Source organism: Aquarana catesbeiana, linkage group LG09 (genome assembly GCF_042186555.1).
Source record: "Aquarana catesbeiana isolate 2022-GZ linkage group LG09, ASM4218655v1, whole genome shotgun sequence".
Classification (NCBI taxonomy): Eukaryota; Metazoa; Chordata; class Amphibia; order Anura; family Ranidae; genus Aquarana; species Aquarana catesbeiana.
Genome location: NC_133332.1, coordinates 290,927,937 through 290,954,905, shown reverse-complemented (window position 1 = coordinate 290,954,905; position 26,969 = coordinate 290,927,937). Strand labels below are relative to the sequence as shown.

Sequence of the window (26,969 nt, the reverse complement as noted above, 5' to 3'; positions counted from 1 at the left end):
GGAAGTGCCTGAACAAAAGCTTAGTGGTAGGATCATCAGGTATTATTTCAGAGCTGCCGATTTACAAAGTCTGAAAATGATTTTCCAAATTCTATTAATATTTTAAAGATGGTAAAATGCACTTTTCCTGGAATTTATTGACGGACAGGGGAATTCAGAAAGTTGGGTTATACTGCCACCTACTGGAATTTTAGAACACTGACAAACATTGTAAGCCAGCCCCTCTATAAACCCTCCTCTACTCAGCATGTCTCAGTTTTTGCTAGTGTCCTAGAAGACGCTCTGCTGAAGAAAGTCTATTTTTTGTTTTTGCTAGTCTTTCTGGCTTTATGGATTTTTTTTTTTTTCCTTTGACTTTATAAAGATTCTTTACTGGCACTGCTGTTTTAGCAGGTTAGTATCTATCTATCTCTCTCCACTATGCAGATTGGCATTTCCTCAGCCTAGCTTTGGCAATCGTATCTGGAACCTGCTGGACTGGACTGTAAGGCTAACCTGGAATGTGTCCTTAGAACACTGGGCTCTGCATTGTGGTGCGTTTCAGATGTCTGTGAACTGTGTTAGTTACCAGCAGAGTGCTCTCCGGGTCTAGAGTCATGGCACAGCTCCAGGTGTGACTCTGTCTCTCGCTTTGCAAGTAACCGTTTCGGCTAAAGTGCTGGGAGCTACTTCACCATTTCTATCGCTGGGTGCCTTTTGAGTACTTTTGAGGCCTTGTCTCATATTAAACCAAGATGCATTATCACCATGAGGGGGCAACTGAGGGGGCAACATGTCTTCTCTATGAAACAGCTTTAGGTAACCTCAGTCTATTCTTCCCTAGAGGTTCCAGGGCAACTATTCAGTATCCCCAGAATGACCGGACACCTGTGATCTGGAACCTGAGATCCCTATTTTCATAGCGTTGTGTTCAACATAATTTCCCTCAGCTCTGTCGGAAGAGGCTGTATAACCCAACTATTTCCAAAATTCCTGTGTCCCTCAAAGAACAAAGAAATGAGAATAAAATTGAATGGGTTTACATCTTTTTTAATCTAGACATACACATTACAATCTACATGCAATCTTATTTCAATTTACAAAAGCTAGGAGAGGGCCTACCTTAAGCTGGCCATACGCGAGAGACTCATCTGTCAGAATACACAGATAAGCGTTGCAGCCTATTGCCGCAGTGCTGATTAAGTTGCTTTTATTGGACAGGGTGGTTGGTAGATCGACTTGGCAGCCTGCTCATTAGGGGCACAGGGGTGCCGCCCCCCCCCCCCCCCCCATCTATGTGTGGGGCGCCGGAAACATGGATTTCAATGGGGTTTTGTTTTGTTTTTTGAAGCACGTGATTAGAGCCTGAGGCTCTAATTGGCTTCAAAAGAAGGGTGGGCTCGGGGCGCAGTGAACCCACCAAGTTTCTATGGCCTTTCTGCTTCTCCTCCCAGCCAATCTGGAAGCAGCTTCTGAGACCGATTGGCCAGGAAATCCCGCTTCCTGTTCAGCCAGGAGAAATAGCCTCTTCCAGGAGCCCTGCCCTACCCCGGATTCAGATCACCATCAGTCTCCACCCCACTTCGCTTGATCGAGCGCTGGATGGGGGGGGTGTGAGTGGATTGCAGCCTCTCCATTCCTGCGCTGTACAGCCTTCCCATCCCGTGTTTGCTGCCCCCCCCACAGCCTCCACTGCCCCCCGGGTGAAGTACAACGGCATGTTCACCAATGTGGAGGACGCCTATGAGAACAAGACCATCAATTTCGAAGCATATATCATGGGGAAGAAAGGGACCTGGACCCCAAAGAACACCAGCAGTCCGGACGGGACAATTTCAGCAAAACGGCCAGCGATATCAGTGAGATCTCCGAATCGGTCATCAGCTCCCCCGGGGAGAGGGAGGACAGGACCCCTGGCATAGGGATCAAGTTCTCTGAGAAGGAGCTGCTGCAGGGCGAGGACAATGGCAAGGTAGAGTGACAGCCGGGAGAGGCTGGGGGGGGGGGCTCTGCACCATCACTGGGGGCCCCGCACACTGACCTCAGGTGTCAATTCCTCAATGTTCTCATCATGTGGACAGCCTGGGGATCAGAGCAATGGGCTGCACCTGGGCACCTCCAGCTGCTGAGGGATCCTAAGTCTCAGCATGGCCTGGCAGGATAATAGAGCTTGCTGGGAGATGTAGTTTCCTCTGCCTGTGTCTTCAGGCTATCCATATTCAGGCGAAGCTTTAAGTCTTTCCAATTGCAATTTACTCAATGCATATCTATCCATCTATCTATCGTGTCCTGTTTATCTGGGGAGTTATACCTGAAATTTCCATCACCACCTTATGTAGTTCAGTTAGGCTCCGTTTGCAGGTAAGGACCTGGAGGGGTTTGTTTGCGCCCCCCCAAATATTTTTTATCACCAGCCGCCACTGCTAACCAGTGGGTTGAACAAAAAAAAGGAAAACCTGAAGACCTGGAGCCCTTCCCGCAGAGCTATGGTTATCTGACAGTGCGGAGACTTTCCATTTGTCAGAATACACTGATCAGTGCTGCCAGCTATAACCAGATGGCACTGATCGATGAGAAAAAAACCTGACAGGGTGGTTGTACAGAAGTCGATCAGTACATCAACTTCTGTACAATCAGCCTGCCCATCCACGTATAGCCAGCTTGAGTGATTTATTCAGTTTATATCCAATCAAGGAGGCATTACATAGTTGTTGGCAGATCTAAAAGACTGTGCAATGCTGTAGGTTGTATGACTGTATGTAAGGTCAGTGTAAGATTACATACACTGCTAGATTGATATTTTATTTGTCTAAAATTTCCACTTGTCAATGTGATGTGCACTTAGCACATTAATAGCTTTGCTACACATGTGGGTAATTACAACTTGAACTTTACTCAGAATAAATCCTTCAAGTGCTAAAAATAACCTTTAGCTTGACATTTCTCTTCCAACCCAGTAGGGTCAAGCCTTGTGACTTATTAGGGGAGAGTAAGAGTTCCTCCTTCATATACAAATTTGTTCATAGGCATTTTACACGGTCTGATGACTAATAGGTACACTGCTTAAAGTGTTCCTAAACCAAGGACCCTGCATTCACTATATCTGTCTCCCACAGTACACAGAACATGGAAATGCAATTATTTTAGTAAATATAAACCGCTAAATACCTTTTCTAATCAGCAGTATATAGCAGTTATGTGACTTTTATCAGTGTCTAGTTAAAGCTTGTAGGAGTTTTCATTCTGCTCTGACTGTCCTATGAGGCTGCATGACCCCTGACTTTCTGTCCGGACAGTGCTGATTGGCCCTGTGCTGATCACATGCACTCTCCCAAAAAAAAAAAAAAAAAAAAACCCTTCCTAGCAATACACACCAAACTGAGCATGTGTGCTCTTCCTTGGGCTCTGTTCTATCAGCAAATGGATTGGGGACAGTAAAAGAAGTGGAGGATCAGAGGACAGGATCAAACAGCCTTTTTACACAAATTCGGAGGATTAACCCCTTAGGTTTCACAGTGAGTAAAACAAGCACGCTTTACTGCATATACCAGAGGTGCCCAACCTTTGGAAGAGCAAGGGCCACTTAAGCGACTTGGCAACGATCGTGGGCCACAATAAGTGGAGCGGGCGGATGACAGGTCGGTGTCCACCCTACATATGCAGATCAGACATGAACAAAACCCACTCTACTCTATGGGCCCTCCGATCTGATCCGGCCAGATGGAAGAGGACAAACCCCCTTCTGTTTTTTTTTTTTTTTTTTTTAGCAGATCGGATTGGAGATAGGAGGGTGTAAATGGGCACAAGTCCGTCTACATCTTCTGCTCCATAGAGGTGAATGGAGTGTCTGACTGAGTCAGACCGATCGTGTGAATGGGGCCTAAGGCAGCTTTCACACTGATGCACTGCAGTTTACCCACACCGCGGGTGCAGTGCATCTGTGGCTTTCCTGCAGGTTAAATAAACAGTATAAAGTATTTTATTCCCGCGCTACCATGTAGGAGATAAAATAGCAAAGGGAAAAGCTGCTTGCACCGGATAGGGTCCTAACTGGTCCCTATAGGTATAGTAAGCTAGCAAGTGGGTGTGGTGCTGCGCTAATCCAAGTAAATGAATGAATAAATAGGTGGAAGGCGTACTGCAGTGCTGACCGTCTAAATGTGTAAAGTATTGTGAGGTCCCAATTAAAATGAAATATTATTAATCTTAAAAAAAGGTACATGTAAATATCCGGACTTGTGCACAAATGCAATTAAATCAACATGAACGTTAAAAAGCATGCAGTGAAACTCACTCAAGTGATGCATAAAATATGGGTGACGAAAAAAATTGATACACCCAATTTGCAAAAGGTGGAAATCAAAAACAAAGAGATACAATGTTACACTGTACGTCCGGAGAGATCTCCAGGCGTATAAAATAGTTTAAAGTGTCCAGTGCAAGCAATCAGTGCTCAAATATGGCATACAAACATATTTACAAGTCCAAAAAAAAAAGTGGCTGGTGCAACAAAGCAAAGCAGGGACAGGCACCTTCCACTATCAGAAGTGTACAAGCTCGCCGCTCGTCAGTTATTTGCGAGCTCTGCTATACATTGTGTGAGTACGATTTTTATTGTGAATAAAGCTACTTGATTTTATAAATTACTACACTATATGGCATCCCTTTCCTCTTTTGGCCACCCTGCCCCTTGAGGATCTAAGGTATACAGAGATCCAGTCCGGGACCCAGGACCAACCCCCATAGGAGCAGCTGTGAGCGGTGTTTGATTGATGCTGTAACCTCAGAATAATGAGGTAAGGGGCCATTATCCACTAGTGTAGGATTGCTGCATGAAGAGGACTGAATATCCCTCCCTGATTTATACACTCCACATCCCCCACCTATTCAAGTGATTGGTCTATGAAGAAAGTTTGCTGTTTTGCACTATTGCACTGTTTGGCACCTTAAGGACTGATGAGTTATTGAAGATTGCTTTGTTGCACCAGCCACTTTTTTTTTTGGACTGTATATATGTTTGTATGCTGTATTTGAGCACTGATTGCTTGCACTGGACACTTTAAACTATTTTATACGCCTGGAGATCTCTCCGGACGTACAGTGTAACATTGTATCTCTTTGTTTTTGATTTCCACCTTTTGCAAATTGGGTGTATCAATTTTTTTCGTCACCCATATTTTATGCATCACTTGATGAGTTTCACTGCATGCTTTTTAACGTTCATGTTGATTTAATTGCATTTGTGCACAAGTCCGGATATTTACATGTACCTTTTTTTTTAAGATTAGTTATATTTTATTTTAATTGGGACCTCACAATACTTTACACTATTGCACTCACTGAGAGTACACCTCACGCCCATGCTTTGAACTAGCCTTTTACACATTTAGACGTTCAGCACTGCAGTACGCCTTCCACCTATTTATTCATTCATTTACTTGGATTAGCGCAGCACCACACCCACTTGCTAGCTTTCCTGCGGGTTAGCTGCACTTTGCCATAGACTTCCATTATATCCTGCAGGTGTGGCGCACTTTCTGAAAACGCACCAAACCTGCAGGTAATAACAGAAGTCTATAGCAGCTAACCCTGTGGACCAGTTTGAAAGCAGCTCAGTAACAACTGCAGAAGAGAGATGCCCATATATACACTGTGATTTTAGTAATAAACTTACCTTTAATAACAGTCTTTCATTCAGTTATCGCCAGCTGTTGCTGTCCCAGGCAGAGTGCATTTGGTATCCCTCCGCCTATGACAGGAACCGACGCTATACAGGAAGCATCGGCTTATGTGGCTCTGCTCCACAGCTGCTTGCTTCCTCTACACCCTGCTCTATTCACAATACTGATGCTCTGGGATGGCGGGTCGGAAACCCGCGATCTGAGCTTGCCAACCTGTCATCCCACAGCAGGAGGTCGCGGGCCACATCAGAGGGCTCTGCGGGCCACATGTGGCCCCTGGGCCACTGATTGGGCACCCCTGGCATATACAGACTGATTTTACTGTTGTGGGTTTTAGTAATACTTTAACACAAAAAAATATAAATAAATAAAAAAATTTTTTTCTGAAGTCCAGCTCCACCTTTCTAATAAAACATAAAAAAGAGGTCCAAAACCTGATTTGTTGATGTAAACAAATAAATAAAAGAGTTTTACAGGGTAGCTTTGTTTATGGAGCACAGTAGTTTAAAGTGTGCTTAAAAAAAAACAGGAAGGGAGATCGCCTCTCCACCCTCCCTCTTGTCAATCATCTGGGACACGTGACCGGTCCCAGAAGATTGTGGGGCCAGTGAAGCCACAGCCGGGCGCCCACAGTTAAAATGCCGGCGCCGCCGAGTGGAGGGGGGGGGGGGGGACGAGTGGGGCTTCGATCCCTCGCATCGCTGGACCCTGGGACAGGTAAGTGTCTGATTAAAAGTCAGCAGCTGCAGTATTTGTAGCTGCTGACTTTTAATTTTTTTTTTTTTTTAAATGGGAACCCCGCTTTAAGCTGAAATTTACACACAGAACTAAAGGAGTAGTGACTCCCCTCTTCCCTGCCTTTTCAGGTTCTCCCTAGGAAGTTGTATTTAGAGAGAGCAAGCAGCAGACATTTTAACAATTTTACTTTGGTTACCAAATAAATCTGACAATGAACTAATCTGAATGCAAAAAGAATAAAGAAAGCATTTTACCATACGGCTAGGTATGGCAGAGAGTGTACGGGTTCTCTATGGAGGAAGCAGAGCTGTGCTGATTGTATCTTACAAACAGGAGGCTATAGACACAGCTGGATTATGTATAGAAGCAAAATAAGTAACATTATACAATATCCGATTTAAAACATATATATTTTACAGAGAATGCAAGAAAACAATACACCAGTGCATAGAAGGTGAAATAAAACCAGTCATTTATCTAGGGCCAAAGAAGTCATTCCCAAGCCCTAAACAGCTGTACACACACCTCCAGCCAGAAGAGGGTCCCGCAGAGAACACTGCAGTCAAGATGAAACAGCTGCAAGAGCTTCACAATATGGAACAGCTTATGTTTAACTCCAATGGGGTTAGTCCAGAACAGAGTTGTAATGATGTATCTATGAGGAATTGAATGAACTTTCCAATGGCAATTGAATTAAACACAATCCTATTAAAACAGGATTCCCCGTGTGTAGCAGACAATATCCACTAGAGGGTAGCAGATACAAAGACAGTCACAGTTAGCGGCTCATTTAGGATTCTTTTGGCATTCTGTAATACTCAGAGATTCGGATGATTCCATTGACTCTCTGGCTCTCTTTAGGTCACATGACCAGTTGAGACTGGGCAAAATGCTGCCTAAAACCTCAGAGGAGTCCATAATGGATGTTTAACGCTTAACATGAGTCAGACATTGGCTCCACCTGGATCAACAGGGTAGACATAATTAAGCATATACTGAACTGAACTCATGCTGTCTAGGGAATAGTGGGAGAATCCTGGAAAAATTACAGATTGGTCAAAAGAAAATTGCAATCTGAGCAATACTCTACAATATATAACGTTACCAAGCAGGTGTCCATGAGGGTTAATATACTTAATGAAATAGGCCACAGTACTGCCTCCCTTGTCACCTTCTTCCCATACCCAGACCTCTCCCTAATGTCTGTACTCTGCCTTTCTTTCTTCATTTCTATATATCCAATAAATCCAAACCAACACAAAATTAGAATTTAAACATGATACCATGGCTGATTGACAATGTCATTAAAGCGGAGCTCCACCCAAAAGTGGAACTTCCGCTTTAAGGATGCCTAACCCCCTGACATGCCACGTTTGTATGGCATGTCATTTTTTTGGGGGGGTGGTGGGTACCTAGTTTTGACAGGTACCCAGCTCCCACTTCAACTCGCGCCGCCTTGGCAACTCGAGCGGAAGTTCTCCTCTCCCCCTCCCTCTTTGCAATCTTCTGGGATACATCACAGGTCCCAGAAGATTGCTCGGCCATTCAGGAGGCGCAGCGCGACTCAGCTGTGAAGCCGCAAGCTGTCACAACCGGGTGCCCGTACTAGTGATGCTGGTGCCGGGGAGAGAAGCAAAAGCTTCGGGCGGCCGCATCGCTGGTCCGTGGGACAGGTGAGTGAATAGTCAGCAGCTACACTTTTTGTAGCTGATGACTTTTAATAAACACAGAAGTGGCTTTAAAGTGTTACTAAACCCAGGACCCTACACTCACTATATCTGGTCTTTCACAGTACACAGAACATGGAAATGCAATAATTTTAGTAAATATAAACTGCTAAATACCTTTTCTCATCAGCAGTATAAAGCAGTCCTGTGACTTTTATCAGTGTCCGGCCGAGCACTGGTTAAAGCTTGTAGAAGGAGTTTACATTCTCCTCTGACAGTCCTACGAGGCTGTATGACCCCTGACCCTCAGTCTGGACAGTGCTGATTGGCCCTGTGCTGATCACATGGACCCTCCCAAAAAAAAAAACCTCTCTAGCAATACACCAACCTGAACAAGTGCAGAGTGCCTCCAAGGCTCTGTACTATCAGCAGATGTTTTGGAGACAGTGAAGGGAGGATCAGAGAAGACAGGATCAAACAGCCTTTTTATACAATGCAGAGGACTAGCCTTTTAGGTTCCACAGTGAGTACAACAAGCATGCTTTACTGCATATGCAAACTGATTTTACTGTTGTGGGTTTAGTAACACTTTAAGTGATAGTTCACTGTATATGACAACTGCACAGCTTTCATTGTTGGGCTATCTACTTCTGTGATAGGTTGTTAAAGTGATTTTAAACCTTCATTTTTTTGTAAACCAAAATAATGTTATATAACAAAGATTATTGAACAAACATAGGCTACAGTAAAATACACCATACACCACCATAGTTTTATCACTATAACAGATCAGAATTAGGCCAAACAAACTGAAAACCATTATATGAACATAAACAACAGGTAGCCACATAATCAGACCATTATTATAATAGCGGTTTAGACATTAATGGCTGTGTGTTGAGTTATTTTGAGGGGACAGCAAATTTACACCGTTATACAAGCTGTACACTCACTACTTTACATTGTAGCAAAGTGTCATTTCTTCAGTGTTGTCACATGAAAAGATAGAATAAAATATTTACAAAAATGTGAGGGGTGTACTCACTTTTGTGAGATACTGTATTATCCACACATACACACATATCCTGCAAGATTTGGCAATGAATAAATATGGCAGAGTGGGGTGACTGTATGTAGTTTGTTTTGTACTGGGGCCTTGTTCAATTCCGTCCAGTGTCTTCTCTTCATGTTTGTATGGGCTTCACCCAGGTGTTGTGGTTACCAAAGGAAAACTTTGGTGTGAAAGTATCAGGGCTGTCATTGACTCCCCTCTGAATATACAAGTTCTCTGGCAGTCATTCTGGCTTCCTAACGTCAGTTCTTTATGAGAGCTTCCCAGCAGGGGGCTTAGGTCCTTACTCCTAAACACTAAGCTTAGCTAAAAACTGAGCTGCCTCTAGCAAATAGAGGGTGTGGCCTGCCCTAGGCTGTTTTTTTTTTCCCTAGTGTCCTACTTCTGGAGGTGGCGCTATAAACCCAATGGTCAGAGAGCAAGATCTCTGCTGTTCCCATCAAGGAACAAAAGAGAAACAATGTTCCTCAGCACCTCTCCTAAACTCATCAAATGTAATGTCCAATCACTTTCTGATAGTGAGGACACTTGCCTATCCCTTCTTACCACCTGCATATTCGTGGTGGCCATCATAATGATAGGCGAAAATGAAAGTATGAGCGCTTAGAGGCAAGCACCAACACTTCCCTTAAGTGCTCTCTCTATGTCTGCCAGAATAGTCCAGCATTTGGCCGTGACAGGAAGGTTTGGAAGGAAGAGGTGTTTGCACTTCACACCTATAACATTTTGCCCCCCCCTTCGGGAAGAGAGTTCCTTTAAATCCCCTGTTAACCCTTAAAAAAACAGACCCCCTAAGCCTAACACTAGTTACTGCCTCAGATGTCTATAAGCAGAGATGAGATCTCAGTACCAAAAGAAATTGCCTCATTCCACTAGACCTATAGAATTTATGGAATTTTCTAAATCCCCAAACCCAACAAGTAGTATTGGATATCAGACCTGGAATTTTACACTCTTTATCAATGTTCAGAATATATACACATTAACATGAAGAATATATTGTTAATTGTCCTGGTGCAAGCTTGGAATCCTTACCCTGAGTCCTATGGGTCCCTGAGCCCCGGGTAAACCAGGCACGCCAGTGTTTCCTCGCTTTCCAGGCAAGCCATCAGGGCCAATTTCCCCATCATCTCCTTGTTCTCCCTGGAAAGGAACAAATTAATTCTGGTTAAATACAAAATATCTTATGACTAGTGTTCTTGCTGTTTATTGCTGGGTCTTTCACACACTCACCTGTATCCCAGCAGTGCCATCTTTGCCTGGTATTCCCTCTGGTCCAGGAGGACCCTCTTGGCCCTGTCTTCCTACCACTCCCCGGGGACCAGCCAATCCTACAGCTCCCTAAAAATAAAGTCAATAAATGTTAAATGTTTCACCTTTCCACCTGTTGCTAGGTTCCTAAAGCAAACCTGTACTTCCCTTATTTAGGGCAAAACAACAGGGTCACTTAAAAGGTGCCCCCACTAGTGGCACACACTCACATTTCTCTTCATTTCCCAGCCTCCCCATTCAGCTGCCAGGAGTGAAGAAAATGACCTTATACTTCTATGTATGGGAGAAAATTGACTCACTCCCCTCCTGCCAATGTGACAGTGCTGGTGCTTGTCAGATGGCCACTCAGGCACCTAGTCCTGTAACAAGGAGGTGAGGACAGAGTCACAGCTTACAATACTTTTAATAAAGATTTGATTGTAAAAAAAAAGCTTACAAGGGTCTAACTCTCCCTTTCTCCCAGCAGGTGCACAGGACAGTATGGGAATTGAAGTAAGGGAAGTATGCCCAGCTGGTGGCCCCACCATTAAAGTGAACTTACATGGGCGAAGCCCATGTTCAGTTTTCAAGGAAATTGCTATCTACAGTGGGTATAGAAAATAATGATCCCCTTTAAAATAATCACATTTTGTTGCTTTGCAGGCTGAACTGAAGACAGGCACAGTTTTGTTTTATTTAGCTGCATTTACTCAGTTCAGCTTATAACATCCAAGTGAAAGATTTAACACCATGTCAGAAAAAAAAAAAAAATCAAAAACAGAATCACTGAGTTGGAAAAAGAATCACCCCACCCCTCACCCCTCCTAAAAATGACTTGTAAGCGTTATCAGGTGTAGCTAAATCGCCTTTTCTCAGGGCGTCGCTCCAAATGGGATAAAAGAGCCAGGAGGAAACGGGTCAGAGAGGCTACCAAGAGGCCTAAAGCAACTCTGAAGCAGTAGCAGGAATTTATGACAGAGTGGTCATTGTGTGCACGTGACAACAATATCACAAATTCTCCACAAAAGTGGCTTGTGTAGGAGGGTTGCAAGAAAAAAGCCACTCCTCAAAAAAGGCCACATGCAGTTATGACTGAGCTTTACCAAAACGCACCTTGAAGATTCTGAGGCCACATGGAAAAAGGTCTTATGATCAGATGAGACTAAAATTGAATTACAGTGTCTTGAAAAAGTATACACACCCCTTGAAATTTTCCACATTTTGTCATGTTACAGCCAAAAATGTAAATGTATTTTATTGGGATTTTATGTGATAGACCAACACAAAGTGGCACATAATTGTGGAAGGAAAATGATATCCCTCAGAGGTTTGTTAGAAAACCTTAGTGAACAAACAGCATCAGGAAGGCCAAGGAACACTCTAGACGGGTCAGGGATAAAGTTGTGGAGAGGTTTAAAGCAGGTTTAGGTTATAAAAAAATATCCCTAGCTTTGAACATCTTACAGAGCACTGTTCAATCCATCATCTGAAAACGGAAAGAGTATGGCACAACTGTAAACCTACCAAGACATGGCCGTCCACCTAAACTGACAGGCCGGCAAGGAGAGCATTAATCAGTGAAGTAGCCAAGAAGCCCATGGTAACTCTGGAGGAGCTGCAGAGATCCACAGCTCAGGTGGGAGAATCTGTCCACAGGACAACTATTAGTTGTGCACTCCACAAATTATGGCCTTTATGGAAGAGTGGCAAGAAGAAAGCCAGTGTTGAAAGAAAGCCATAAGAAGTCCCATTTGCAGTTTGCGAGAAGCCATGCAGGGGACACAGCAAACACGTGGAAGAAGGTGCTCTGGTCAGAAATTGAACTTTTTGGCCTAAAAGCAAAACGCTATGTGTGGCGGAAAACTAACACTGGACATCACCCTGAACACACCATCCCCACCCTGAACATGGTGGTGGTAGCATCATGTTGTGGAGATGCTTTTCTTCACCAGGGACAGGAAAGCTGGTTAGAGTTTATGGGAAGATGGATGGAGCCAAATACAGGGCAATCTTAGAAGAAAACCTGTTGGAGTCTGCAAAAGACTTGAGACTGGGGCGGAGGTTCACCTTCCAGTAGGACAACAACCCTAAACACAACCAGAGCTCCAATGGAATGGTTTAGATCAAAGCATATTAATGTGTTAGAATGGTCCAGTCAAAGTTCAGACCTAAATCAAATTGAGAATCTGTGGCTAGACTTGAAAATTGCTGTTCACAGATGCTTTCCGTCTAATCTGACAGAGCTTGAGCTATTTTGCAAAGAAGAATGTGCAAAAATGTCACTCTTTAGATGTGCAAAGCTGGTAGAGACATACCCAAAAATGACTTGCAGCTGTAATTGCAGTGAAAGGTGGTTCTAACAAAGTATTGACTTAGGGGGGCTGAATGCTATTGCATGCCACACTTTTCACATTTGTAAAAAATGTGGAAAACCATTTATCATTTTCCTTCCACTTCACAATTATGTGCCACTTTATGTTGGTCTATCACATAAAATCCCAATAAAATACAATTGCGTTTTTGGTTGTACCATGACAGAATGTGGAATACTTTTTCAAGGCACTGTATTTGGCCTCAACACTAAACGATATGTTTGGCGGAAATCCAATACAGCTCACTATCCAAACAACACAATTCCTACAGTAAAGCATGGAGGTGGTAACATCCTGTTATTGGGGTTATGTCTCTGCAGCAGGGACTGGAACACTTGTCAGGACAGAAGAAAAATGCATGGGGCAAAATACCATCAAATTCTTGAGGAAAATCTGCTGCCCTCTGCCAGAAAGTTGTCAATGGGAAGAAGGTTTACCTTCCAACATGACAATGACCTAAAGCATACAGCAAAAATGACCACACAGTGGTTGAAGAAAAAAAAAAAAAAGGTGAATGTCCTTGCATGGCCTACTCAGGGCCCAGACTTAAACCCCATTGAAAAATCTGTGGAATAACTTGAAGACTGCAGTCCACAGATGGTGACCTTCAAATTTAACTGAACTTGAGCACTTCTACAAAGAAGAGTGGGCAAATATTGCAAAGTCTAGATGTGCAAAGTTAGTAGAGACTTATCCCAACAGACTAAAGGCTGTAATTAAAGCAAAAGGTGGTTCAACAAAATAACGACACAAAGGGGTGATCCTTTTTCCAACGCCGTGATTTTGTTTTTGTATTTATTTTTTCTAACATGTAATGCCCCGTACACACGGTCGGATTTTCCGACGGAAAATGTGCGATCGGAGCGTGTTGTCGGAAATTCCAACCGTGTGTGGGCTCCATCGGACTTTTTCACAAAGTTTGAGAGCTTGCTATAAAATTTTCCGACAACAAAATCCGTTGTCGGAATTTCCGATCGTGTGTACACAAATCCGACGCACAAAGTGCCACGCATGCTCAGAATAAATAAAGAGATGAAAGCTATTGGCTACTCCCCCGTTTATAGTCCCCACGTACGTGTTTTACGTCACCGGGTTCAGAATGATTGGATTTTCCGACAACTTTGTGTGACCGTGTGTATGCAAGACAAGTTTCAGCCAACATCTGTCGGAAAAAATCCTAGGATTTTGTTGTCGGAATGTCCGATCAATGTCCGACCGTGTGTACAGGGCATTAGTGTTATATTTTTCACATAGATCAGAGGTCTCCAAACTATAGCCCGTGGGCGGAATGTGGCCCTTTGCTTGCCTTTATCTGGCCCTTGGGGCACTATTCCTTCCACTGATACAAGCCAGTATTCCTTCCACTTACACCAGAGATGGGGCACTATTCCTCTCACTGACACCAGTGATGGGGCACTATTTCTCCCACTAACACCAGTGATGGGGCACTAGTCCTCCCACTGACACCAGTGATGGGGCACTATTCCTCCCACTGACACCAGTGATATGGCACTATTGCTCTCACTGACACCAGTGAATGTGGCCCTTTGCTTGCCTTTATCTGGCCCTTGGGGCACTATTCCTTCCACTGATACAAGCCAGTACTCCTTCCACTTACACCAGAGATGGGGCACTATTCCTCTCACTGACACCAGCGATGGGGCACTATTCCTCCCACTGACACCAATGATCGGGCACTATTCCTCCCACTGACACCAATGATGGGGCACTATTCCTCCCACTGACACCAATGATGGGGCACTATTCCTCCCACTGACACCAATGATGGGGCACTATTCCTCCCACTGACACCAATGATGGGGCACTATTCCTCCCACTGACACCAATGATGGGGCACTATTCCTCCCACTGACACCAGGATGGGGCACTATTCCTCCCACTGACACCAATGATCGGGCACTATTCCTCCCACTGACACCAATGATGGGGCACTATTGCTCCCACTGACACCAATGATGGGGCACTATTCCTCCCACTGACACCAATAATGTAATTTTTTTACTCCCACTGACCATCAAGCCTATGGCATTGTTTACTCCCACCGATGCCAGGGAATTTTCTACTCCCAGTGTCCACAGTCCGGCCCTCAAAGTTTGAAGGGCAATAAACTGGCCCTTTGTTTCAAAAGTTTGTAGATCCCTGACATAGATGTGATTAGTTGCACTTATAACTAAATACAGCTGGATAAAACAAAAACTGTGTCTGTCTTCATTCCAGACTGCAATGCATCAAAATGTAATAATTTTAAAATGGTGGTGATTCTTTTTCTATACGCACTGTATATACGCAGAATTTTATCTTATATTCTTTTAGGATTCTGAAGAACAAGCAGGACCAGCAGAACATAGCAAACTGAAATGGGAACAATTGAAAACAAGGAAATAATGGTCATCAAAGTGATATGTATTTTTTTTTAACAACAAACATGTCATACTTACCTGCTCTGTGCAGCAGTTTTGCACAGAGCAGCTCTGATCCTCCTCTTCTTGGGTCCCTCGCCGGCTCTCTTGGCCCCTCCCTCCTGCCCAGTGCCCCTCTGCAGTTCCATTCACACACAAAGCCATGGCTCAGCCCTGTCCCCTCTCTCTCCTGATTGGCTCAGTGGCTGTGATTGACAGTCTCAGCCAATGGAGGAGGCAGAGTCCACAGAGAGCCGAAGCACTCGTGCACATCGCTGGATCAAGATGGGATTAAGGTAAGTATTAGAATGCACAAAAGATAAAAAACCTTGAGCCGTTAAAGGTGACTGAGATAAAGGCTGTGTGTGTGTGTGTGTGTGTGTGTGTGTGTGTGTGTGTGTGTGTGTGTGTGTATATATATATATATATAAAAATTAAAATTGGGCGCTTGTGTTTTTATCAAACAACCTACAAAGTGCATAAACAGAAAAAAATAATGAGCTAAAATCAATATTTAATGTGCCCCCTTTGCCTTTAAAACAACATCAATTCTTCTAAGTACACTTGCACACAGTTTTTTATTTAACCACTTCAATACCAGGCACTTAGACATCTTCCTGCCCAAGTCAAGTTTCAGCTTTCAGCGCTGTCGCAATTTGAATAACAATTGTTCTGTCATGTGACGTTGTACCCAAACAAATTTTTTTATCATTTTGTTCCCACAAATAGAGCTTTCTTTTGGTGGTATTTGATCACCTCTGCGATTTTTATTTTTTGCGCAACAAATAAAAAAAGACCGAAAATTTTGAAAAAAAAAGTTTTTCTTTGTTTCTGTTAAAATTTTTTGTAAATAAGTAAGTTTTCTCCTTCAATGATGGGCACTGATATGGCTGCACTCACGGGCACTGATGATGGGCACTGATAGGCGGCACTGAGAGGTGGCACTGATACGTGGCACTGATATGCGGCACTGATGGGCACTCATCATCACGTGGATCACTGATGGGCACTCATAGGCGGCACTAATGGGAACTCGTAGGCAGCACTGATGGGTACTTATGGGTGGCACTGATGGGTACTTATGGGTGGCACGAATGGGCACTGATAGGTGGGCACTGATGGGCATGGATGGGCACTGATAGGTGGCACTGATGGGTTGCACTGATGACACTGATGGGTGGCACTGATGACACTGATGGGTGGCATTGCTGGGCATCACTGATGTCTTTTAGTACATACTGGTGCCAATCAGTGCCCATTTGTGGGCATTGATTGGCACAGATTGGGCATTCATTTGAACATGTGGATGGCCATGGGGTACATACCTGGCCATCCACATGTTGCCCCCTTCCCTGGTGGTCCTAGTGGTGTCCCTGGTGGTCCAGTGTGGTCATCCGAGGGGGGCTGCGCTGATAAACAATCAGCGCAGACTCCCCCCCTGTCAGAAGAGCCGCCGATCGGCTCTCCTCTACTCACGTCTGTCAGATGCGAGTGAGGAAAAGCCGATCAACAGCTCTTCCTATTTACATCGTGATCAGCCGTGATTGGACACGGCTGATCACGTGGTAAAGAGCCTCCGTCGGAGGCTCTTTACCGAGATCGGTGTAGCGGTATGTCAGACTGACACACTGCACCACCGATCGCCGTGATGCGCGCCCCCATGGGCGTGCGGTGGCTGTTATCCTGAAGGACGTCATATGACGCCCAGTCAGTATAACTGAACCACCGCCTGGCCGTCATTTTGCTATGGGCCGGGCGGGAAGTGGTTAAGGATCTCGGAAGGTTGTTGTCCGAAACATCTAGGAAAATGAACCACAGTTCTTTAGTGGATTTAGGCTGTCTCAGTTGCTTCGGCTCTTCATGTAATCCAAGAAAGACTCAATTATGTTAAAAGCATGGCTCTCTGACCATACCATCTCTTCCAGGTCTCTTGTCCTTTTTCCTGAAGGCAGTTCTTTATGACTGTGGCTGAATGTTTTGCACTTTTGGGCATTGAGAAGACCATTTGATCTAACAAAATACTCAACATCATCTGCAGAAATGAACCCCCAAACCTAGGAGCTCCACCATACTACACCCTTGCATGGCTTGGTTTTCTGTGTGGGCTGGTGTGAACACCCCCTTGTGTGCAAGCGTATGTGGGAGAATCTATGCGGTTTAAAAAGAAAAGGGCGAATGCAAACATTGATTTGATTTAAGTTTTTTTGTGAACTTTGTGGAAAGTTAACTGATAAGTAAAAACGACTAATTTCATTATTTTTGAACACCTGCTAATTTTACAGCATTTTTACACAAGTTCTTAAAACAATAACAGTACTGCATGTATGGAAAAATATATAAATATATACACATTATATATACTTGGCTAAGAGGCAAAGAATGTGAACATCACATTGTTGAAAACTCAGAACTTACAGGCGGTCCTCGAGCTCCGGGTTCCCCTGGTTTTCCTGGCTTGCCCCTTGTTCCCTATGAAACAGAGAAATGAACTGAAATCTGGATTCATTTCACATCTGGCTGAAATCTACATTCTGTTTCTTTGCATAGCAAGTGACCAGGACACCCAGTTCCTGATGTCAGCGGTGGGCTCTTTGTAATGGTATTAATCAATGTATTTATGTTGAATCTGTTTTATTAAGTTTCAAGCATTTTTTTTAAACCACATTGAATAACCATAGGCAAGATGTAACATATTTCCATTAAATGAACAAGTATACATTGGGATCGGAAGGACATTAAAAGAACATATATCACATAAGCATAGTCAAGTTGATATCATCAAAGAGTGTAGAAATAAACCAATTAATGGTAAATCAAGTAACCACTAGATCACATTAAACAATGGTGTAGAAAACTGAAAAAACCAAGGCTCAACACATATGGTTTGAAAGTGTGGTGAATCTACTGGTAAGATTACTTTCGTCTTAAGAAGGTGAGGGAGGAGTAGAAAGGGCGGAGAAATATGAAAAGAGAAAAAGAAATTAAAAAATAAAAAAAAAAAAAGGGGGGGGGAGGAGGGTATAAGAAAGAAAGGGAAGTGGGGGATAAGGTATATCAAGCTACTCATGAGAGGGTCCAGGGGGAGCAGTAAAGGCTGTATCTGCTATAAAAGGATCAAAATCAGAAGAGAACCGGAAGTGTAACCAAACGGTCCACGTAATAGTGTGGGTCTCACTTTTATCAGCATCCCACGCTAACAGCCTTTCAATATGCTCGATCCTATCCACTTTGCAGGCCCAATCCGCTAGAGAGGGACCACTGGTTGACGCCAAGATCTAGCAATAACTGAACATGCAGCAGTCAGCCAGTGGCGAATTAAGCTCTTCTTGATTTGTTTGTATTACCCCAGTAACATATATAGGACCGTTAAGCGGGGTTAATCCATGTATTTAGACCCTTCAGACACTGACCTGTCATTCAGTATTCCTACATGTGCAACACAGAAAACGCATACACCAGCTCACTGCCTAAATTAATGACTTTGATTTTATCTACACCATTCATTGTCACCTGTACTGTCACCTTTTCATACAACTGTATCAGCTCTCTATGTACTATAAAAAGGCAATCATGCTGATGAATTATTACTGAAGAAAAGAAAATGAGCACAACTTTGAAATTGTAGCGCTTGGCAACCAATCACCAATTGCTATCACCAATAATTCAATTGTCTGCACATTTTCTTTTCTCTAGTTTTAACGTATTAACCACAACATTTTTTTTGCGTTTGCATTTTACTGTTTTTCATGGAAACAAATTATTCCAATGCTTACTCCTAATTATAAAGCTGTTTTGACAATTCCTCCACTCACTTTTGCCCATATTTCATCAATGTTAATTATAACACAGCTAAATCTGATCTGTAAATAGATACTAAAAACTATGAAAACGCATAATCCATTTTTGGCCAAATTTTTACCAATAATTTTACTCTTTCTGAAACACAAAGCAATTTTTAAAACATTTGTTACTGCAGAACCATAATTTTCCATGTCCGACTTTGTGAAACTTTGTTTAGCCAATCCAGTTACATCAGGAAATGCTCAAGGGCCAAAACGAAGTGTAATGAGGCCTTCTAGCAAAACCAGTACGGGCTCTCTAATCTTAAAGACAATTACAAAGGCCATATCGTGCTTTGTGTCCCCAACCAACAGCAGTTCTATTCATTTTCTTGGATGAGGGGGGAAAAAAAAAAGTGCCAGAAAGAGGAAATCCTGCTCAAATACGACTCCTTATCACACCCATTTTTCAAAGCGTTACATGCAAAAGCACTTAAATAGAACACCTAGCCTGCATTTTATACTTGATTGGTAAAATGCAGGCACAGTGTGGAAAAAATACTGTGATATCCAGTGATGTTTTGTGGATAGTGATATCCATTCTTTGTTATAAATAGGCCCCTTAGTGTTTCCACAGCAATCAGCATAGGTTTCCAAGTTTTTTATTTTATCCCAATGTAACAATCATGCCATTGCCACCTGCATAAATCACTGTGTAGCCAGAAAGTGCTGGATGCCTTGGGCCCAATAGCAATCTGACACAGCTACACCCTTAAGGCTCGGTTCACACATGGGCGGCACGACTTGCAGGTCGCCTCAGCGAGGCGACCTGCAAACGACTGCCGGGGCGACTTGCGAGACGACTTCTGCATAGAAGTCTATGCAAGTCGCCCCAAGTCGCCCCCAAAGTAATACAGGAACCTTTTTCTAAGTCGGAGCGACTTGCGTCGCTCCGATTAGAACGGTTCCATAGCACAGAACGGGAGGCGACTTGTCAGGCGACTAGGTCGCCTGACAAGTCGCCCCAGTGTGAACCGAGGCTTAATTACATTTTTGATTGATCCAAGGATTCTGATTATACAGTAGCAGGATAAAGGGTACAAATTCATCAGCTTTTAAAGAAGGTTTTCTAGAAACTTTCCCTCATCAAACTCACCACCACCTGGTTAATAGACCAGAGAGCCAAGACCCTTCCCAACATATCACTGGAAGAATGATTTGTCGATGTAGGGAATACCAGGTATTCCCTGCTAAAGGAAAGGAAAGGTTAATTAACCGCTAGCAAATTGCAAGTTGTAAATGCTGGTTGGGTAAAGGTCCAAATAAGGGCCCGTGCACTCTGGCTTAAAAAAAGCCGCTGCTCCTAGAGGAGTTTTGTATTTTTTAACTAATGTTATCCTGTGTGTCCATGCACATTAGGTTATTTAGAAGCATATTTTAAGCTCAGTGTTTAGAGGCAGAAAAAATATTTCTGGTTTGCGTTTTTGAGAGCGGTTTTCTGGCAGATAAAAAAGCTAAACGCTAGTAGAAATAATGCTCAAAATTAGCGTTTTTTTCTGCCAAGAGCAGTAGTGTTTTTGTGAATGGACCCTAAAAGACATCTATGAGAGAAACAGAAAAACTATCATTATTGGACTCCATTTGTACATTCTGGTCGACTACCGGGTCACTGACTTATAAATAAGGACATAGGATTTTTTTCAAACTTTCTTGACCTGCATACTTGTTCTGGTCTACCTTCTCAGATAGAACCAAGAAGGTTGGTTTAGCAGCCAGGTAACTAAAATTTTAAGAAGATGGTCGGTAATGGCAGCCTTACTTCCCTAATCACAGAAACCTGTAACAGCCCTTAGGCCTTGCTGTTGAGGAACGGAGCACTGACTTATTTGGGATAGGTGGAATGTCACATGTTTCCCCATACCTCAAAAGGTATTTTGTAAAGTATGTACTGGCAACTTAGTGTGTCTTCAAAGTAGCTAACATGTCACTTTATCTAGCATGGGCAAATGAGAATTTTAGCTTTACAATTTACAATATACCAGTGAGTAGTAAAAGCTTTCTCTTTTTGGCCCTATTGTCTTTTCCATGTAACGCCTAAAGCTCCCACAGACTAACCATGTTAGAACTGAGTGATCACATGACCTCTAATTGCTAATTTCTTGGTTGGCTCTGAGCGGCGAGCAGTGATAATTAGTCACCAATCTCCAGAGTGCTGGGCTGGGGAGTGGGCAAGCTCAGCTGACTCTGGCTTCTAGCCATGTGCTGAGACGCAAAGCCAGCTGTCAATCAGGAAGCTGGGTGGATCCCAAAAAGGTTGTTGGGATCCTTCCAGAGCCAGGAGCGGCTGTGCCACATCAGCTGACAGCGGGCAATAGCCCACTGGCTCTGTACTCCTGTGACCCACAAGAAATGTATGGCCAAAAAAAAGTTTTGCCCATACTTTTCTTTTAATATTCAGCCCTAAACTCAACAGAAGGGTTAGTGGGAGATACACAGACACCTTCCTATCAGAGTCTGTTGTTTAGGAGATACCCTTTCATATAGTATATAAGGCCACATTCTGTAAGCTGACTTTACAGTAAGGCATAATTTCCATTACCCTGCAAAACTTACCTTTGAGAGCCTATTAAAAAAAATGTCCTATACAACTGACACACATCGTGATACATCATTGCCTTTTATAATACGCACAGTGGATAGCTTTCTGACCGCCTTCTGCCTGTTCCTATATGATTTTGATACGCTCTGTCCTATGCTTTACATATACATCATATAAGGTGACAATAGGCACAAGGGAAAAAGCCAGTATTCGGTAAGATCTCCTTTCCAAAAACAGAGGTCTTTCAGGGTAACTGGATGCAGCCATTGGTGTTCGAAGCTTGGTTAGCTACTGCTCCTACATTTACCATCATGTATGACAGTGGTACATACATGAGAGAGTGTGATAGGCAAAAGGGTGCTTTCAAAAGATGCTCCTGAAAAAACATGTGCACCTCTCCATCCAGTGTTTATTTGTAAGTTTCACCAATTTACTGCTTCAGCAAAGTAAAGGAGACCTATTAAGGGAAAGAGCTGAGAAGAGAGTCCAGTTCCATACATGTTTTGCTATGAGTTTGGATGCAGCATTTTTTTAGTGAGACAAGTGCACAAAAGACTACCATTTCCATTGCAGAAAAAAAAAATCATCAAAACATACCACAGTGCCTCTGGATCCCTTTAAGCCCTGAAAACCGGGTGGTCCAGGATGTCCCTGCAAAAAATAAAATATATTTATTTTTTTAAATTTAATTATTATTGGAGATTCCACAAAAAAAATATTTAGAATAAAGTATGAGACATTTGGTTTGACGCACACCAATTTAATTCTCACGCTGCATTCGTCCATACACCAAATAAACAATATTCCATTTTACTGGGACTTGAGAAGGAAGTGTAATTTTGGTGCAAAATACACCACATGCACCCTGCTTACCCATTTACCCTTTTTTGTGATATTTAATTTTCATTACTGAACTACTAGGAGGCAGAGGTAAGAGGTGGATAGGGTCAAGGACACCTCAAAATTGACATAACTTTAGCCGTATGTATCACTGGATCTACTCATTGTGGTTTTCCCAAATGGCCACCTCCAATTATGCCTGAATGAGCAAGGTGTCAGTGTCTCTTTAAACTCACGTTACCTCACGTTACAAACTCTGTACATTCTCCTTTAAAATTACCCAAAATGTGAGGGCCTACCTGATCACTTCATCCACTCTGGAACTTTTTTTAGGCAAGCCCTCACACTACGTCTAATCAGACTGTTATATGCAGGGTGAGCTTTACAAGCCAGCAGTGACAGTTCCTTACCGGTAAACCTTGTTGCCCTGCTTTTCCTCTGGGGCCCTCTGGTCCTTCCTGGCCCTGTATTTAAGTAATATATGGTTAATGATCATACCTAGGTCTTAAACCTCATCATTATGCTTCATATTTACAATAATATAGAACAATATTGGTCTGTTTTTGGCTTGTATAGTAAACCTTACATAGCCATCCAACTTGGTCTTCAAGTGTTTATTACTCATGTGGTTTTTCTGGCACTTTTAACATCAAATGTTTAAGTTCTAACCCCAAACACATTTTTTAGTTTTGTATAAAGTGTAAAAGTGTTAGATTTGTTGGGTTTTATTGCTGTCTAAGGCCTCATAAAACTCTAATGGGGACACAGCCGGCACAAAAAAAAGCTCACTGGGGTTCTAGCTTTCCCCTACTTTGATACAAAAACAATTTTTTTAAAATTGTTCCCCGTGTCCCTCATTTGAGAGAGCATTGAGACAAAGCTTCTTCATTTATCTGTAAATACAAATGCATTTCAAACAGAGGAACTGCCTTTGGAAATATCTGTATGGCACAGTAACTGCAAGACCTCATACTGTTAATCTACTTCTAACTTGTTTGTGCTAATACACAAGATTTATTGGAAAAAGGCATTAAAACTCCAAAGAAACTATTTGTGCGATCATCTCTAATCCTAAAGATTAATGTAGGCATCCACTGGTGTTAATGCAGGATGTACACTGAATATGGTATATGAATGTTACACCAAGAAAACTTTTATAACTGAATAACAAAATTTTTACCATGGTGTTTTGGAACTAGAACAGGGTGATTTTACAAGTGTTTACACCTCCTGTCATGTTCTTGGACAATCAACATTTGCCTTGACATATTACATGACACCAAAAAAATTGGCCATGCTTTAGGGAGAAAAGCTAGCCTGAATAGGATACTAATACTAAAAATACACAGCATTTCCACAGATGTATCCTGTCCAGCAGGTATTCACCGATACAATTTTTTAAACACAGAATACCTATACCTTTTTTTAAGTACTCGCCGATACCAATTACCTTTGCCAATTTCCTAGGAACAGTAGGTAGGAGGGTGGTTTGGAAGATGGAGAGGGGGAGGGGGAGTTGGGTGATGATGGGTTTAGGGCAGGGTGGGAGGGTGAGGGCAGGGTAGTTGAGGGTGGGAGGGCTGGAAAAGGCTGTGATCATGGGGGGGGGGGGGGGTCATTGGGAGATTACTGGATGGCCGGAAGGGAACTCTGGCGCATTAAATTGGGGTGGTAGAGGATAGGGTATGAGGGTTGGAATATGTATTGGTGGCTGTAGACATATTAAAAGAATGTATGGTCAGCCAGTTATTTATTTGCAGCAGTGGATAGGAGTGGGAGGCTTTAGGAATTGAGGAAAATGTTGGAAGGGATAGGCTGGTGGGGGTGGAGGAGGTGGGAGCTGGAAAGACTTGGGGGCAGAGGGGAGGAGAAGACTGAGAAGGCACTGGGCAAACATTTTCTTGCCCCCCCCCCCCCCCCCCGCTCTGAGACATACAATAAATAGCAGGTAGACTGAAAAATCTATTTACTACAGCAGATCAGGCAGCGATTGCAATTAGTTGCCACTTGCCAGAGGTTACAGCATAACATTTCCACTCACTGATTGGTTGTTAGAGGTTACTGCACATCAATATTGCTCACTGACTGGTTGCTAGAGATTACAGCAGATCGCTATTGTTCATCCCACACCTTTACCACTACTGTACCCAATCCTACACCACCTTTGCAATCATTTTTTCACCCTCACCAAATACCTGCTCATACAACTCTGCACACCTTGAGCACACCACTGCTAAAAACTGCACTCCCACCACACATCTCTGACATCATTGTGCCCCTTCAACCAACTCTGTCACCACTGTACCACCTTGCACACCTCTGCAACTACCCCCTAACCCACCTCCAATATACCTCTGCCACAACTGCACTCCCACCATACACATTTGTCACCCACAAACACCTCTGCACACTGTACCCCCCCACACACACACACACATCTGTCACCAATGTCCCTCACCCCTGCCCCCCCCCCCCCCCCGCCATACTCAACAACACACCACTGCCAACATTGTTCTTCCCCAAATAAACCTCTGCACACTGCACCCCCTCCTACACCTGCACTCCTATGCCACCCATGTGCCCCCTGCCACCACTACACTGCCCCTTTCTATCACTGCCATCAATACTCCTCTTGCATACCTTTGTACCCCTAACAAAAATATGAGCCATAATCTTTGTCACCACTGTAACCCAGCACCATGTTTTTCCACCATTGAGGTCATTGTGGAAGTGGGGTGTCTCCACCTACACTGCCCAGTGCTCACAATTACTTTGGGACTTCCAGTTTAGAGATCTTCTTTCTGGAGTCGGACCACCCAGCAGCATGCAATACATAAAAAAAACAAAAAAAAAAACAAAAAAAAAAACAAGCTGTACTGCTGGGAAGAGGGCGAGAGCAGGGCGTAGTTTTATGTAGGCTCCTGGCAGGGATTGGAGCCTGTCTACAGATCCGCCCACTGTCTCCTCATAAATCCAATCCTAATGCCATGGCCTCAGTGTTAGGTCACTGTGGTGACCAGGGAAAACAGCGAGGTATGCTGAATCCGGACCCAGCTTGCCAGGACTTAGACATCCCGGGACAACGGACTCTTGCTGAAGGAGAAGGGTGAGCAGCTACAGTGGGAATGATGCTGGTGGAGGGGGGGGGGGGGGGGGAGGGGAGATAGCACTGGAACACTAGACGATGGGGGAGGAGTCAGTATTTCTGACGGATGCATATATAACCCAAGCCAGTGTTCTGCCGAGAACTCCAACTTGCCGAGAACTCCAACCACCCACCTCTCTCACTTCTGGTTAGAGATTTCAGCAATAATTGAAGATTTACATGAGTTGAAGTTTTCGGCAGAACCCCGGAAGCAGTACTGGATGATTTCGCTGTTTTAACAGAACAGCGGGTACAGAGGAAAAAAGTTGTCGCCGCCTTGAAGGCGGCCATGTTTTTGGTTAGTAGTGGGCCTTCTGTGAAAACAGCTAAATCATCCAGTACCGGACTGCATACGCTCCCGGGATTCTGCTGAAAACTCCAACTCGTGTAAATCTGCAATTATTGATGAAATCTCTAACCAGAAGTAAGGTGGTTGGAGATTTCAGCAGAACACCGGCATTGTTTTGTTTAAATTCTATCTGTCAGCAGGGGAATCCTGCTGACAGCTGAAATGTCATCGGTTGTTAAGGACGCGGTGGCTCCACTCCTTAACAACCAATAACTGCCAGCATTCTTTTCTTTACATTTCAGTTGTCAGAGCAGAATCCCGCTGACAGATGAAAGAACCAAGCCTTGAGATATCACTTTCAGGTATCGGTGCATTTGCACGCGTACCGATTCTAATGCAAATGCTTAGTCTCAGCACTGATGCTGGTATCGGTGCAACCCTATTGTCCAGTAAGCTAATAAAAAGACACGTAAACATGTCACTTATAGATTTGAAAGCACATATCAAAAAACAATATACCCTGCGGTATGTATAACTACAGAGAACTGCAGATCGCTCAGAACCATATGGTACTGTGTTCTGGAGAAACCTATCCCCAGCTCCAACTTACAGGATATCCAGGATCTCCCGACTCCCCTCTATCTCCACGATCACCGACAGGACCCTTGATAAAGAGAAAAAGATGTGTCACTTGATGGTTTGGGTAGACCTTGTCTCCATTCAAGATTTTGTGAATAATGCTACAATATCTAAAGATATTCGCACGACTTGGAAGCCGCCCCACAAAACGCAGCTTGCAAATGACTTCTGTAATAGAAGTCAGTGCAAGCTGCTCCAAAGTTACCCCCAAGTAGTACTTGAGTCGCTCTGATTAGAACAGTTCCAGTGCACTGCATGGAGTGCGACTTGTCAGGTGCCTAAGTCGCCTAACAGGTCACCTTAGTGTGAACCGGGATTTAGGCGACCAGTCAGGTGACTTAGCTGCCTGACAAGTCGTGCTCCATGCAGTGCAATGGAACTGTTCTAATCAGAACGACTCAAGTCGCTCCGACTTAGAAAATGGTTCCTGTACTACTTGGAGGCAACTTCGGAGTGGCTTGCATTGACTTCTTTTACAGAAGTCGTTTGCAAGCAGCG

At 43.5% G+C, this 26,969-nt stretch overlaps 1 protein-coding gene across 2 annotated transcripts in view; it reads right to left on the bottom strand.

Annotated features, from left to right (window-relative positions):
• Positions 1-26,969, bottom strand: part of COL27A1 (collagen type XXVII alpha 1 chain) — a 656,744-nt gene that overhangs the window by 68,528 nt on the left and 561,247 nt on the right. For both annotated transcript variants that reach the window (XM_073600403.1, XM_073600404.1), the window contains exons 43-48: positions 26,443-26,496; positions 22,809-22,862; positions 22,156-22,209; positions 17,596-17,649; positions 10,371-10,478; positions 10,173-10,280 (exon numbers count right to left, since the gene is read on the bottom strand). In XM_073600403.1, the coding sequence (XP_073456504.1) occupies positions 10,173-10,280; positions 10,371-10,478; positions 17,596-17,649; positions 22,156-22,209; positions 22,809-22,862; positions 26,443-26,496 (432 nt within the window). The remainder of the gene's footprint in view (positions 1-10,172; positions 10,281-10,370; positions 10,479-17,595; positions 17,650-22,155; positions 22,210-22,808; positions 22,863-26,442; positions 26,497-26,969) is intronic.